This window comes from Phodopus roborovskii, unplaced genomic scaffold, assembly GCF_943737965.1.
Source record: "Phodopus roborovskii unplaced genomic scaffold, PHOROB, whole genome shotgun sequence".
NCBI lineage: Eukaryota > Metazoa > Chordata > Mammalia > Rodentia > Cricetidae > Phodopus > Phodopus roborovskii.
Window position 1 is genome coordinate 6,666,734 of NW_026126461.1, and position 15,075 is coordinate 6,681,808.

The window sequence follows — 15,075 nt, forward strand, 5'->3', positions numbered from 1 at the left end:
AAGATCGAGTGTGTTCAAACAGTTTCCATCTCAATACCTCAGTCTACAAAAATAATCCTGTCAAGATTTATGGTCACAAGAAGCTAAGTGTTTGATTTCAGAGTACATACACTTGAGAAAACTGTAGCTGAATGACAGTTAAGAGGATTGTACACGCAGGAACAAGTTCATGAAAGAAAGGAAAAGGAACCGTCAGCCAGGCTGACCTCGAACTCACAGAGATCCCCCTGCCTCTGCCTCCCGGGTGCTGGGATTAAAGGCTGTGCCACCACCACCAAGCTGGAAATGTGATTTTTAAGTGCATACGAAGATGGGATTTCTATTTGGTAAACGGGGTTTGAGTGGACAGGGTCACATTGTTCCTGCCCAACCCAGAGCCTGGATGGTTGGAATGCATCCCAGGCTAAAGAGCTTTTCCTCAAGCAGAAGCTAGGCCCTCCTTGTCCTCCCTGCACCAGCAGAGCTAGGTGTGGGTGCTACTGTGGATACTCGCATGGTCTACTGCTCTGTCCACCTGCCAAAGCCCAGGGAGACCCTAAAGGTTACCACCATGCTGTCCAGGGAGGACTCCGCCTCTGAGATTTGAGAGTGGCTCCTTAGCCACTGAGTCAGATTGGAAGCCCCAGGTTCCAGAAACCCTCTTGGGATGTATGGCAGAAGCTAGTTCCAGTCTCCCTGACATGCTATTCTGCACACATGCCATCCCAGGTCTGCTGAACTAGAACCAATTAATACAGAGCCTTGGGTACCCTCAGAACTACCCTAGCCAGGCCTCCTTCCAGCCTGTCACCCTCCAGAGACAACCAGGATCCCCTTTCATGGAGACTAGGTCCGTCTAGGATGAGGCTTGGATCATGTCCTCAGGGACTTCTTTCAATCAGCCCGCTGCAGCCAGGACTCCAATATCCTGTCTACTCCTCCTTACTTATAGCCCAGTCTCCGTGTGACAACAAAGTGTGTCAAAATGGCGGCCGGTGCCAGGCAGAGAGCAGCTCTGCAGCTTGTGTGTGCCAGGCTGGGTACACTGGGGCCACCTGTGAGACAGGTGAGTGACCTTCCCACAGGATGCGGAGAGCTGTGAGCGATAGGAAGTGCATGGGAGGGCTCCCCTCTGGCTAGGTGCAGGGTGGTCACAGTCTGGCTTAAGCTAAAGCCCCTCTCTTTACTGCCCTCAGATGTGGATGAATGCAACCCTGACCCATGCCTGAATGGAGGATCCTGTGTCGACCTGGTTGGGAACTACAGCTGTGTTTGTGTGGAGCCCTTTGAGGGACCTCGATGTGAGACAGGTAGCTCCCACATAGTCCTCTACAATGACTGTAACTTGTGCAGTGGCGATCACTTTAGACACTCATCTTTCCTGACCCAACTTCCCAGCCCTTCCAGAGCCACCAACGGATGAGAATGAGAAACAAGGCTGGGCAGGCCTTCTCCTCTCCGGGCATCGGTTTCCATCTATAAGATCAGGGGCAGCTGACAATATCCCCAAGACCGTTTGTTCAACTCAGAGGATTCTAGGCTTTTTAGCACCTTCCCTTTCCTGGCACACAGGGAAAAGAGCTGTGGGGATCAGAGAGAAAACTGGCCTTTGTCACATGGGACCAAATACACTCTTTTCTACCCTGTCTCGTGTTTTAAGTGTTGGCTGTGCCTTGGTAGATCAAAGGCCAGGCCAACTAGAGATTGCAAAGCATGGTGTAAAAAGAAGATTAAAACTCTGCAGCGTCTAACCCTCAAAGCCTGGCCGAGTTTGGGGTTCACAGTGTACCCACGGGGAGACCCCGATGGATGGACAGGATGAAGACCTGAGGGCAGGAAGCGGTGTAGCACCGTCACTTGCTGACCTTATTCAGATGCCCATTGTATGGCTCAATAACTACCTTGCCGAGTAGTTATAGAAAGATCAGCGTATTTTCACTAAGTTTTATGCCAAAAAAGGATGGCGACACAGAAGGCTTAATTGAACCCAAGTGTTAAAATGCCGGCCAGAGCAACATAATGATACTCGGTTGTTGTTTTGCTTTTAAAGATGTGGTGGGTGGGAAAAAATAAAAATAACAGAATGGAGACAGCTACCTTATAAGTAGCGTAAGCTCATTAAACAATGGGTCTAATCGCAAGAACTTGGTCAGAATTAGATATTTTTTAAAAAAAGATTATCTAGTCTTCTGCTAGTTAACTGCCCTGGAAATTCCCCCCTTTTACAATTAACAGAAAAAAAAAAAAAAAACCCAGACAAAAATCTACAAAATTCCTGTCTTCAGCTTTAGAGCTATCATCCTGAGAGAAGGGTCCAGAGCAAGCCTATCCTTGGCCCCCAGATCCTGCTTGGGGTACCTCAGGCCATGGTGTAAGTCCAAGAAACCAGCTCCTCTGAACTGAGAAAATCCAATGCAACAGCAGCTGAAATACAGAGGCGGAAGAGCAGGACAGCTGGAGGCCCCTCTGTCTTGACTTAGCTGATCTGGGTCATGAAATCTACTAGGCTGGGAAAGACCCACTGGAAATGAGGAAGTCTAGCAGCTCCCCTGGCTCAATCAGGACTGGGAAGAAACCCAAGGAGCTGTGGAGATCAGAGAGACCACACCCTGGGTCAGGGTTGAGTAGAATCCTTCCTTAGCAAGAGCTACTTTGGGAGAGGAAGAAGTAAGTTGCTAGAGGACTACACTGGCTGGGTCTGCCCCCAATAACCCTCAGAAGGGAATGTGGGAGGGCCAGCAGACTCCAAGTGTTAGCCATGTGCAGAATAAAATCCTATAGGCTTACCACAGCATAACAGGAATCTGACAGAAACCAACATCCAAAATGACCCTGTTGAAGTCATCGGGCATGAATTCAAAGAAGTCAAATATAACTTACAGGCAGATGAAAGAATTGCCCGATACAAATAATCAACCAATAAAAATAGGCTGCATATTCTCAAGACTGTTAAGGGTGGGAAAACATAATGAGAAGAGGAAGATTTTTTTTTCATTTTATTTTATTTCAACTTACATTCCAACCACAATTCTCCCTCCCACCCCCTTACCTCCCCACTAGCCCACCCCCAGTCCACTCCGCCTCACAGGTAAGTGCTCCCACGAGGAGTCAACATAGTCCGACCCAATAGGTTGGGACAGGGTCAGGCCCCTGTCCTATGCATTAAGTCCGAGCATGGCATCCCACCATTGGGCTTCAACAAGCCACATCATGTACCAGGTTTGTATCGTGGTCCTTCTTCCAGGGGCCCCTCGGATAAGCTTCACAACTGTCTCCCACATATGGAGGGCCTAGTTTGGTCCCCTGAAGTGTCCACCGCTGTAGGTCTAGAATTCATGAGTTTCCAGGAGCTTGGTTCAGCTGTCTCTGTAGATTCCCCCTTCATGATCCTGACCTCCCTTGTTTATATATATTCCCTTCTCCCTCTGCGACTGGATTCCCGCAGCTCAGCCTGGTTCTTGGTTATGGATTTAAGTTTTGCAGAGCACTTTTTTTTTCCCCTAATACTCACGAAGTGTCATTATGACTGGCGTATAATAAGTTCCGGTGAGTTAAAACCACAATAGTTAAACTAATAATCACTGGAAATTCTTACCCATGTACCAGCAGGGATGTCTGACCATTGATGTACACATGCTCTCTCTGGGCAGCGGTTCAGTGCTGATGTTTGTGTCCCAAGAGAGGAGTCTGGGTCAGGCTGGCTCCCAGAAGATAAGCAAGCGACTGGCATGCATCCCCCTTGGCACTGAGAACATGTGTGGGAACACCCACAAGGAGGCCAGCTTGTCCTCCATAGCCAGCAGCCACGTCTATTCTTGCCCCAGAATTCTCGTCTCTCTCACGTGACTGCTACTAACCGCTGTCTTTCTTGCAGGGAGCTACCCAGTGCCTTCCCCCTGCCTCTCCAGTCCCTGCCAGAATGGGGGTACCTGTGTAGAAGCGGATCAGGGATATGTGTGTGAATGTCCTGAAGGCTTCGTGGGCTTGGACTGCAGAGAGAGTATGTGGGGACTGCCAGGACTGTGTCCCTGGGCCGGGCAGGAGAAGGGAGGTGGGCACAGTCGGGGAGGGTTCTCCCTTAGCGCATACACGCAGGAAACTCCATGTAGAAAAAAGAAGTGTGTGTGTGTGTGTGTGTGTGTGTGTGTGTGTGTGTGTGTATGTTCAGCAGTTTCATGGGAGAGTAACCAGGATTGGCCAGGGTTAAGGCAGAGAAGCTTTTGCCCATGGAAGTGTCTCCCCTATCCCCACACAGGAATTCCTAATGACTGTGAGTGCCGGAACGGTGGCAGCTGCCTGGGGGCCAACACCACCCTCTGCCAGTGTCCTCCAGGCTTCTTTGGGCTCCTTTGTGAATTTGGTAGGCTTCCTGCCTGATCCCTGGATGTCATTAGCAGGGTCACTGGGTCTTGGCACAGGGTGGGGGCACCTTTGCCAAGAAGGTTCCCTGGGAAGATGAATGGGCACTAAAGGAGCCTCTTCCTTCACAGAAGTCACAGCCACGCCCTGCAACATGAACACACAGTGTCCAGACGGAGGCTACTGCATGGAGTATGGTGGGAGCTACCTGTGTGTCTGCCACACAGACCACAACATCAGCCACTGTGAGTGGCTAGGGACAGGCCACCAGGTCTAGCAGAAAAGGGTGCAGAACCAGGGTTAACGGAAGAGCCTGCAGGTGCGGAGGCTCTGACAACAGTGAAAACAACAGCTTCACTTGCTGTATTCGCCGGGGTCGCCCTCACTCCCTAAGGGAAAACATCTTGACAGAGATACATCACCACAAGCTACTTTCCTTCAGGCCATAATCCATACACAATTTGCGTGACTGGTGCATTTACTACCTTTAGGGTAAAGGCACAGATCAGTTAAGTAGTGTGCAATTAAAGGAATGATCAAAGTTATCTTGTTAGAAAGAAAGCTTGAAAGTTGCTAAAATCAGAGTAGGTGGGGGTGGGGGGTGGGGGGTGAGGCCTTAGGGCCAAGGTGAGCAACCCAGACTGTATTTCAAGTGGCCTCGTTTCAGCCAGAAGGGGTGTCAAGATGACCCCGGGCAAGCATTTCCTCCCCCCCCCCCAGCTCTGCCGTCACCCTGCGATTCCGACCCTTGCTTTAATGGAGGCTCCTGTGACGCCCACGACGACTCCTACACGTGTGAGTGCCCACGTGGATTCCACGGCAGGCACTGCGAGAAAGGTGATGCGGGACTCGAAGGGAAGTGGGGCGAGGGAGGGGTGTGCGCTGGAGCGCAGCTGGGGGCGGGGCGCGGGGAGAGGCGGGGCGTGCGCCTTCCCATTCTCCGCCGTCAGCACCATGGAGAGCTCCCAGCCGGCAAGCCCACAGCGGTCCGTGCCTTCGCTCTTCCATTGGAAACTCTGGAGCTTCCTTTAGGCTCCACACATCCAGGGCGGCGTGTGCCTCGCTGTTTTTGAGTTATTTTCCTCACTTTGGTCACGGCATTTCATCATCACTAGCCTGCATGCCCCAAGAGGCTTCATTTTTCCCCTCAGTATTTTTCCAAATAGGTTTTAGAATGATTATATCGAACTTAATTTTTTTTCATTCGGATTTTGTTTAGTTTAACACAGAGAATGCACACATTTTACATTTAAACTGCTTATAATTTAAGTATTCTTTCACAATGCATGCAGCGTTGCCATCTGGATCAGGGCCACCCTTTCGTGCAGTAACACACTCTCACAAACGGAGCATCTCAGGCATCCTTTGTAACCTGACTCAGGGCTCTGGCATCCCACAGCCTGGCTGTTCAGGAGATTTATGAGAGGTCTCCCCATATCACCTCCCCTGCTGTGTACCGCATACCCCAGGGCAGGCTTCTGACTTACATGTGGGAGTCCCTCACTTCTGTCCCTGAAGCAGCACAGAGGGATGCTAAAGGGAAGGCCTTCTGCATGGCTATCCCTGAAGCCCCATACAGGGCCCTTCCAGAATCTGCTGTGAGGGAGACCTGTGCATTTGTGGCAGAGGAATGAAGAGAGAGGGGCACTGGGTTCTGTGAGCCTGGCCTGGAGAGGGTGTGGGTTTGGAAAGGATATCCTGTAGAGCTGTGAATGCTGTGGCTGCCCTTCCAGGACAGATTCTGGATGTGTCTGCTGTGACTCAGGGTTCAACTCTCCAGCAAGGAGAAAGCTGGCAGGCTCAGGGCCTGTAGCCTGTGAGCTCCACTCACCTTTAGTTTAGGCCTGGCTGATTTAGCCCCTGATACGTTGGGCCTTGGGACACAGCTGAAAAGCAGGTCTGACTTCAGGCCTGTCCAGTACCTGCCAAAGGACTGAAAAGGCAGGGCGTGGTAACAAGGATTCTGCACAACCAGGAGAGTGGCCCGTCTTCACCATATCTCTCTGCCTCTGCACACAGCCCGGCCACACCTCTGCAGCTCAGGGCCCTGCCGGAATGGCGGCACATGCAAAGAGACAGGCAATGAGTACCACTGCACCTGCCCTTACCGCTTCACCGGGAGACACTGTGAGATTGGTGCGGCCCCAGGGCAGGGGTGGGTGGTCATGGGCATGCTCTGAGCTAGGGCTGAGCCAGCAGAATCCAGCTGGCCAAACCCTAACCACCAGGCACTTGCTTCTCAGGAACATGTGCATGAAGGTTTTGTTTCTGGGGTGGCAGGGACCTAGAGGGGTTGGCATCCACGATCCTTGACTCTGATGGGTGTCTTCTGCTTCCAGGAAAGCCAGACTCCTGTGCCTCCGGCCCCTGTCACAACGGTGGCACTTGCTTTCACTACATTGGCAAATACAAGTGTGACTGCCCTCCAGGCTTCTCTGGGCGGCACTGCGAGATAGGTAAGGTGGGGGCAGCCAGGGATGCCCCCCCCCCAGCGCATGTGAGAACTGCCTCAAGGGGCAGAGCTGGGCTGGGAGGGGTGGGAGGCGGGCTGAGCACAGGAAGCAGGGGGCGCCTCCACACAACACAGAGGACCTCAAGGGAAACATGGTGAGAGGGGGGTCTTCTGTGTCCTTGCAGCCCCCTCCCCCTGCTTCCGGAGCCCATGCATGAATGGGGGTACCTGTGAGGACCGAGGGGCAGATTTCTTCTGCCGCTGCCAGCCGGGGTATACAGGACACCGGTGTCAGGCAGGTGAGAGCCAGGCGGGTGGGCTGGGAGCAGGGCATCTTTTCCAGATCCCCTAAGAACTGGGCGGGGTAGGGGTGGTGTCCTGCTTCTCTGCTGCTGTCACAAAGCGCCACCATGACCAAGGCAACTTACAGAAGAGTTTGTTGGGGACTTACAGTTCAGAGGGTGAGTCCATGGCCATCACGGCAGGGGGCATGGTAGCTGACAGCTGACATCCCCATATACAAGCGTGAGTCAGAAAGAGAAAGCTAAGCGGGAATGCATTGGCTTTAGAAACCTCAAAGCCTGCCTCTGGTGACACAAACTCTGTCAAAGTCACACCTTCTGATCCTTCCCAAAAGTCCCACCAGCTGGAGACCCGGTACTGAAATATTTGAGCCTATGGGGGCCATTCTCATTCAAAGCACTGTGTGAAAGGGAAAATCAGTGTCGGAGGTGCCAGCTCCCGGAGGCCAAACCCTGTCCCCTTGAGCAGGTGGTGTAGAAGCCAGGCCTCCCTGGTCACCTAGGAGGTGGGACTAAGTGGGCCAGCTGATGCTCAGGAAATGCTGATGCTCTCTTGCAGAGGCGGACTGTGGTCGCCCTGAGGAGGTGAAGCATGCTACCATGCGCTTCAATGGAACTCACGTGGGCTCAGTGGCCCTGTACACGTGTGACCGTGGCTTCAGCCCGAGTGCCCTCAGCCATATGCGTATCTGCCAGCCACAAGGTGTCTGGAGCCAGCCTCCCCAGTGCATTGGTGATTCTGTGGGCCCTCAGGGATGGGTGGGCAGGGCCAACATCTTTCTCTGGCAGCCATATGAAGTTGCACAGAGCCTGCACACACGCCCCTCCCCTATCTCCTCTCTGTAAATAGAGGTGGTGACAGGGGTGATGGCTGTCAGCTTTGCTCTGGGCTTCCTTGTCCTCGGAGCAACCAAGAGCAGATCAGACAGCTGCAGACCCATATTGCAGATAAAGCAGCTGAGTCCAAGACTTAATCCAAGGGCTAGGGCCTAAGGGAAGCAGATGGATTTCAGTTCAGGACCCCGCCCAGACCTGTGAAATCAAGCTGCACTTAAACAAAACTGTAGCCCTTACATATGCACAGGAGGATGCTGTTCCAGACAGCACCCTCTCCATAGTCCCGACATGGCTCTGTCCCGGAGACAGGGCCATTCTCTCTGAAACACTAGAGCTGCGAAGTGCATAGCATCAAGCCTGAGTGTGCAGCTCTGCCGCCAGGAACTGTGTGATCATAACACAATTCTCATGAAACAGACACAGGGACAGCACCTATGACAATTACCATTTCCCAAATTCCCGGAGAAGCTCAACCCACCAAGACAAAGAGTTCTGCCGAGGACCACCGGGCCTTGGGCGTCTGTCCTCCACTCCTGCCCTCCCAAGCCCCATGGTGCTCAGGAGAGTGCATCTCTCTGTTCCACATCTCCTCAACCCATTGCCAGGCGTCGTACCCTGAAAAGGAGGGGGCTCCAGCAAGGAACAAAGACCCTGAGAAGCACAGCCTCCAAAAGCAGTGATGGGTGTCCACATAGCAGCTAACACTGGAGACAGAAATTCAGAAGATGGCCAAGTGGCACAAAAGGATATCCGTCTACTATGCGCATTTTATATTGCACCATATGTAGTGACGGTATGCAGAAGTTCATATGGCATTGACCATGTGCAAGGAGATGGATCAATCAGTAAGCCACGCTGTAAAAGCAAGTCGAAAGATGAGACTTTAAACCACCACAGTTGAAGTAACCGGCATAATTTATAAAAGGATGTTGATGAAGAGTAAGTTGGTGAGTTGAAAGACAGTTGGGAGAGCTTCTTCGGAAAGGGGAGGAACAGGCTGTGTACAAAGAGAGTGTAGAGTCTGACCCAGAACATCGGGGGCAGGCAGCTCCTCCAGGCTGCAAGGCAGAGGACAGAGAACAGGCAGGAAATGCCCTACTTAGGTCTGTACTGTGTTTGTTGACAGTCTGCCTGAGGAACCAGAAGTTAGAGAAGAAATTATTGAAACAGATCTACAGATGTCTCACATGCAAGGATTTTAAAATGCCGCTATAAAAATATTTAAAAAAAAAAAAAAAAGAAAGCCCAAATGAATGAGAGAATAAAGAAATGTAAATGGCAAAATAGAGACTCTAGACTGAAAGTGCAGTTGGTGATTACTGGAATAGGCTGGATTAAACTAGATTTCCAACAGAATGGATACAATAGAGAAAGTCACAGTATGACAAAATTACATAAACCGCAAGTCAGGGAGAAAATCATTTTAAATGAACTAAATATTGTGAAAATCCAATTTTTAAATGAAAGTGCTATGAAAGGTAGAAAGTGAGAGGGTGTGTATGTGTTATTATAGATAGATGAGTTAAGTGGGGAGAGCGACAGGAGAGAGCGAGAGAGAGAGAGAGAGAGAGAGAGAGAGAGCGCTAACTTCAAGACTACTCGGAGGACGCCTATGGATCAATATGAAAAGATATGAGGCCATATATATATATATATATATATATATATATATAAATACATACACACACATACATACATATATATATATATATATATATATATATATATATATATGTCCTCATATATGAGGCTATGCGGCCAACAGACATGAAAATGAGCATTTTTCTGCACAGTAACCGGGGAAATGCAAATGTACAAATCAAACAGCTACATGAATTTAGGGGCCACATTTCAGACGTCTGGAAGCTTGTTGGTGAGAACACGGACAACAAATTTTCTTATCAATTGCTAGAGGAACCACACTTGAGCTTAGCCAAATGCTGGCGGGACTGTAAGTTGCCAGAAACGCTTGGAAATAATTGGGCAATTTGCTGCTGACTACCGACACAGCCTATGTGTCAGCAATCCCATTTCCTGGTAAACCTAAGAAACCGACCTGCCTACACCAGGGTATTCAGAGAACCTCTACAGCCACAGCTTTTGTCGTCACCAACACAAGTGCTCACCAAATAAGTGAGGATGGAATATGCTATGAGCAACTATGGAGCATCAAACGGCAGGGGAAGTGGTGAACCACGGCGACCTGTACCAATATGGAGGTCTCCTACTAATGAAATGTTCAGTGAGAAACAGCGCCTGTCGTAGCATCTGCCAATAAAGCTCGGAGGTAAAGAAAACAAGGCCGTGTCTCGTTTAGGCGATTCAGAACATTTTAAGAAATGATTTTAGGGCCGGGAGTGGTGGTGCGCACCTTTAATCTCAATACTCCAGAACACATGCAGGTGTCGGGTGACGTACGGACGGAGGGGCCCTAAGCCAATGGGTGAATACCACTCTGGCTTCTGGTCCCAGCATCACATTCAATTCCTTTTCAAAAGTAACATTTAGATCATACGTGTATTTTGCACTTCGTGTGTATGAGTGTTTTGCCTGCGCTGTGTATGTACACATGTGTGTTCCTGAGGAGGCGAAGAGGAAGATCCTCTGGAGTTGGAGTTACAGAGACACCGTGTGGGTGCTGGGGATCAAGCCTGGGTCCTCTGCGAGAGCAATGGATGCCTGTAAGCACGGAGGAGCCTCCTCAGCCCCCACCATTTATTCACTTCTCAAGTGTGACATTAGACTTTTCTCAACTGGAACATTCAAATTCAGGAGCACAACTCCCCGTTTAAAAGCAGCATATGGAGAACCTTGTAAAGCTACGGACTGTCCCCCAGACATGCTAATTTCGCACGTGTGCGCTAGTCACAGAAATAGCGAGGATGAACATCAGGCATTTCCTGCCAAACCTTGGAGGCTGTGGGTCCAGAGGGGCCTTCAGAGACTCTTGAGTGGTCCAGAAGCAACCACAGTCATTTTGTAGATACCAGCCAGGCATGAGACCTCCATGGATAACCCTGCTTTGGCCTCTGAGTATCAACTATTGTAAACTTGTCCAGAGACCGCAGCGCTACTTCATATCCATCTGCATCTAGATTAATAATGGCCGCCTTGCTTTGTTCTCGGGATCTCTCCTTAGAAGTAGATGAGTGCCAGTCTCAGCCATGTCTGCATGGAGGCTCCTGCCAGGATCTCACTGCTGGTTACCAGTGCCTCTGCAGCCCGGGGTATGAAGGAGTCCACTGTGAGCTAGGTAAGAGGCCTGCTCAGGTCACTGGGGTTCCCAAGCATCGCCACCTTGTTCCACCATCCCTTCCCTTGGACAGAGCTCCCATCCCATTCACCCCATTCACCCCATTCACCGCTGGCTCTCTTAGGGCCATTCAGGTGGTCAGGAAAGGTTTAAAAATTTCCTGTCCCCTCCTGCCCTGGGGACATCTGAAAATCACTGGCCTAGCAATCAGACTCAGGCCTGGAGGTAGGCAGAGAAGATGGGCAGGTCACAGCCCTTGACCCCTGGAGAGTGTATGTCAGGGTGAGATCTGCGTCCTCATGCCTGTTAAGCCCTGAAACCAGACAGCGGCTGCTGGAAGGGCGAAGTCCAGGAGCTGTCTCCAGTTGTCTCCAATGCTGGAGTCCTCAAGCATGGAGTACAGGAGCAGCGACAAGACTGTCGCGGGTGCTTTGTTGGAAATGGGCAGAGGACAGAAGAAAGGCTGTGGAGCAATCAGAATCATGGGGGGCATGCAGGGAGCGCCAACGTGAGCAGGTGCCACCCTGTCTATGCAGAGACAGACGAGTGCCAAGCACAACCCTGCAGGAATGGAGGCTCCTGCCGGGACCTCCCCGGGGCTTTCATCTGCCAGTGTCCTGAAGGGTTCACTGGAGGCCACTGTGAAACAGGTAGGGTTCTTCCAGGTGGGTCCCACACAACCAGGGCTGCTGGGAGATCTGAGGGGAGCCAGGAGCCATACTCTTGCTGGACAAGCCACCCAGGGAAAGAACCCCCCAAGGCTGTGGTGACCTGGAGGGAGGAAGGAAAGTGGGCGTGGGGGCAGGGGTTCCTGAGAGCCCCCCCTACCCACAGGTGCGCCATACCCCGCTCCTGGCCATTGCTCCTTGCCTCCCCCTATCCCTTCTTCCCGCTGTCCTCTCCTCCCTCCCCCAGAGTCCCTCCCTGCAGCTCGGGCCAACCCTTTGGGTGTTCTCCAGAGGTGGACGCCTGTGCCTCCAGCCCCTGCCAGCACGGAGGCCGGTGTGAGGACGGTGGCGGGGCCTACCTGTGTGTGTGTCCAGAGGGCTTCTTTGGCTACCACTGCGAGACAGGTAGGATCTGGGGCTTACCTGCTCCCTGAGGGTCCTTCCCTGGCCCTCTGGTGCCACCTTCACCTTCCTCCCCTTCCAGGGACACATGCTCAGTCCATATCTACCTTAGCTGGCTCTGCTGTCCCTGGACAGGCCGAGCTTGTCCCCAGAGCCCTGCACTCACGGTCCTTTCTGTGGAAAACCCTTCCCCCTGTTAGCACATGGTCCACCCCTCAACCAGGCGTTCCCTGACATTGGCACAGGTGCCAACAGCAGTTCATTCCTGCTCATCCCTGCTCTCAGCACCAGAGTACTCCTGGACACCACTAGTCACTGTCTAGAATGATCTCTGTCTCAGCCTGACACGGAGCCTCCCACCACCCTAGAGCCAAGCTTGTTTTGGCCACGCAGTGCCTGGCAGGTAGCACTTAGCTATGCAAGGCACAGGGAGACCATGACACCGCCCCACTCCTCCCCGACCCTCACCACCCATGCAGCAAGAAGCCTAGGAACAAACAAACAATTGCCTTCCTCACTGCTATTTCTCCCCCTCAGTGAGTGACCCCTGCTTCTCTAGCCCCTGTGGGGGCCGCGGCTACTGCTTGGCCAGCAACGGGTCCCACAGCTGTACCTGCAAAGTGGGCTACACAGGCAAGGGCTGCACCAAAGGTGAGGGCCAGGGGCTCCGGGAAGGACAAGGGGGCCAGGAGGTAGGCCAGGGGCCAAGCGGGAAAGATGGGCAGACAGCTGCGGGCCTAGGTCCCCTTCTTGAGAGCAGGCAGGAGGCACCAACAGCCACACATGTGGAAGCACAAACCTCCAAGGGCCATGGCAGCCCAAATGGGAAGGCTCCCTGCCAGCAGTGGCCTCGGTGATCAGGGCCCCGAACCTATCTAGGTGACTTGACTGGGAGCTACTCGTCCATGCTTAAAGTCTAACCCTGGCACTTCCTTTGTGTTTGGTGACAATCCCGAAGAGCTCCTCCCACCAACAGCTCTCAGGGTAGAGAGGGTAGAGGAGAGCGGGGTCTCCATCTCCTGGAGCCCACCTGAGGGCACCGTGGCCAGACAGATGCTAGATGGCTATGCAGTCACCTACGCCTCCTCGGACGGCTCCTCCCGGCGCACAGACTTCGTGGACCGGAGCCGCTCCTCTCACCAGCTGCGGGCCCTAGCAGCCGGCCGGGCCTACAACATCTCCGTTTTCTCAGTCAAACGAAACACCAACAACAAAAACGATATCAGCAGGCCGGTGGTACTGCCCGTCCGAACCCGTGAGTTCCTGAAGGTGGCCTGGCCACCACTGCCTAGGAGGGGAGGCTGTCCCTAGCCATGGAAGGGACTGGGCAGGGAGGAGCAGGCACTGGGCTGGGCAGGGAGGAGCAGGTGTGGCATCAACTAAGCATCCTGTTGCTCTGCAGGACCCCGTGCTATTGAAGACTTCGATGTCACCAATGTTTCAGCCAATGCCATCTCAGTGCAGTGGGCTCTTCACAGGATCCAGCATGTTACTGTCAGCAGGGTCCGAGTGTCCATCCTCCACCCTGAGGCCTCTGTGGCCCAGTCCACTGAGGTGGACAGAAGTGTGGACCGAGTCACATTTGGGTAAGAGGAGATTGGGAGCACAGGGGCCCAGAGTGTTCTTTGTGTATCTGCACACTGACCATCTTTCACCTGAGTGAGGGCTGGGGCCTGAGTGAGCCAGCCTCACTGGGGACGTGTGCGAACATGCATGCGTGTGTGTGTGTGTGTGTGTGTGTGTGTGTGTGTGTGTGTGCACGTATGTGCATGCGTGTGTATGCACTCATGTATGTGTGTGTATATTATCCTGCCTGCCTAGCCCCAAGCCACTACAAAGAGCAGGATCCCAGAAAGCGTAACAAAGCCCTAAAATCAAGGTCTGTAGTTGTAGCCTTTACAGAAGTGTCACAAACACTTTTTAGATTGACTTACTTAATTTTATGTGTATGAGTGTTATGAGTATCTGGATGTCTGTGTACCTTGTGCCACAGAGGTCCCCAGGAGCTGGAGTTATAGACGGTTATGGGCACTGGGAATAGAACCCAGGTCATCTGCAAGCGCTCTTAACCACTGAGTCCCCTCAAGGCCACTTTCCTAAGCTTCTTGCTCCTTCTTGCAAACTAGTCAGACAGCTGTGCAGGGACAAACTAGTCAGACAGCTGTGCAGGGACAAACTAGTCAGACAGCTGTGCTGGGTACAAACTAGTCAGACAGCTGTGCAGGGACAAACTAGTCAGACAGCTGTGCTGGGTACAAACTAGTCAGACAGCTGTGCAGGGACAAACTAGTCAGACAGCTGTGCAGGGACAAACTAGTCAGACAGCTGTGCTGGGTACAAACTAGTCAGACAGCTGTGCAGGGACAAACTAGTCAGACAGCTGTGCAGGGACAAACTAGTCAGACAGCTGTGCAGGGACAAACTAGTCAGACAGCTGTGCAGGGACAAACTAGTCAGACAGCTGTGCAGGGACAAACTAGTCAGACAGCTGTGCAGGGACAAACTAGTCAGACAGCTGTGCAGGGACAAACTAGTCAGACAGCTGTGCAGGGACAAACTAGTCAGACAGCTGTGCAGGGACAAACTAGTCAGACAGCTGTGCAGGGACAAACTAGTCAGACAGCTGTGCAGGGACAAACTAGTCAGACAGCTGTGCTGGGTACAAACTAGTCAGACAGCTGTGCTGGGGGGGGGCAGGCTGCCTTTGTATTTGGCCTCCCTGGGATCTCGTCAGTTTCTTCACAGACCTCCTGTCTCTTCGATCCATTTGTTTATTTACTGCTCTCTTGTATCTCCCTTTCAATCACGGCCTGACCCCCAAGA

The 15,075-nt window shown here is 52.2% G+C and overlaps 1 protein-coding gene across 1 annotated transcript in view; it reads left to right on the forward strand.

Moving 5' to 3' along the window:
* The window catches only part of Sned1 (sushi, nidogen and EGF like domains 1), a 55,137-nt gene that overhangs the window by 24,675 nt on the left and 15,387 nt on the right, over positions 1–15,075 (forward strand). Inside the window, 16 exon segments of the mRNA XM_051190663.1 lie at positions 932–1,045; positions 1,176–1,289; positions 3,854–3,979; positions 4,235–4,339; positions 4,470–4,583; positions 5,059–5,175; positions 6,358–6,474; positions 6,678–6,794; positions 6,976–7,089; positions 7,652–7,825; positions 11,069–11,182; positions 11,719–11,832; positions 12,142–12,255; positions 12,790–12,903; positions 13,211–13,507; positions 13,655–13,838. Coding sequence (XP_051046620.1) covers positions 932–1,045; positions 1,176–1,289; positions 3,854–3,979; positions 4,235–4,339; positions 4,470–4,583; positions 5,059–5,175; positions 6,358–6,474; positions 6,678–6,794; positions 6,976–7,089; positions 7,652–7,825; positions 11,069–11,182; positions 11,719–11,832; positions 12,142–12,255; positions 12,790–12,903; positions 13,211–13,507; positions 13,655–13,838 — 2,149 coding nt within the window.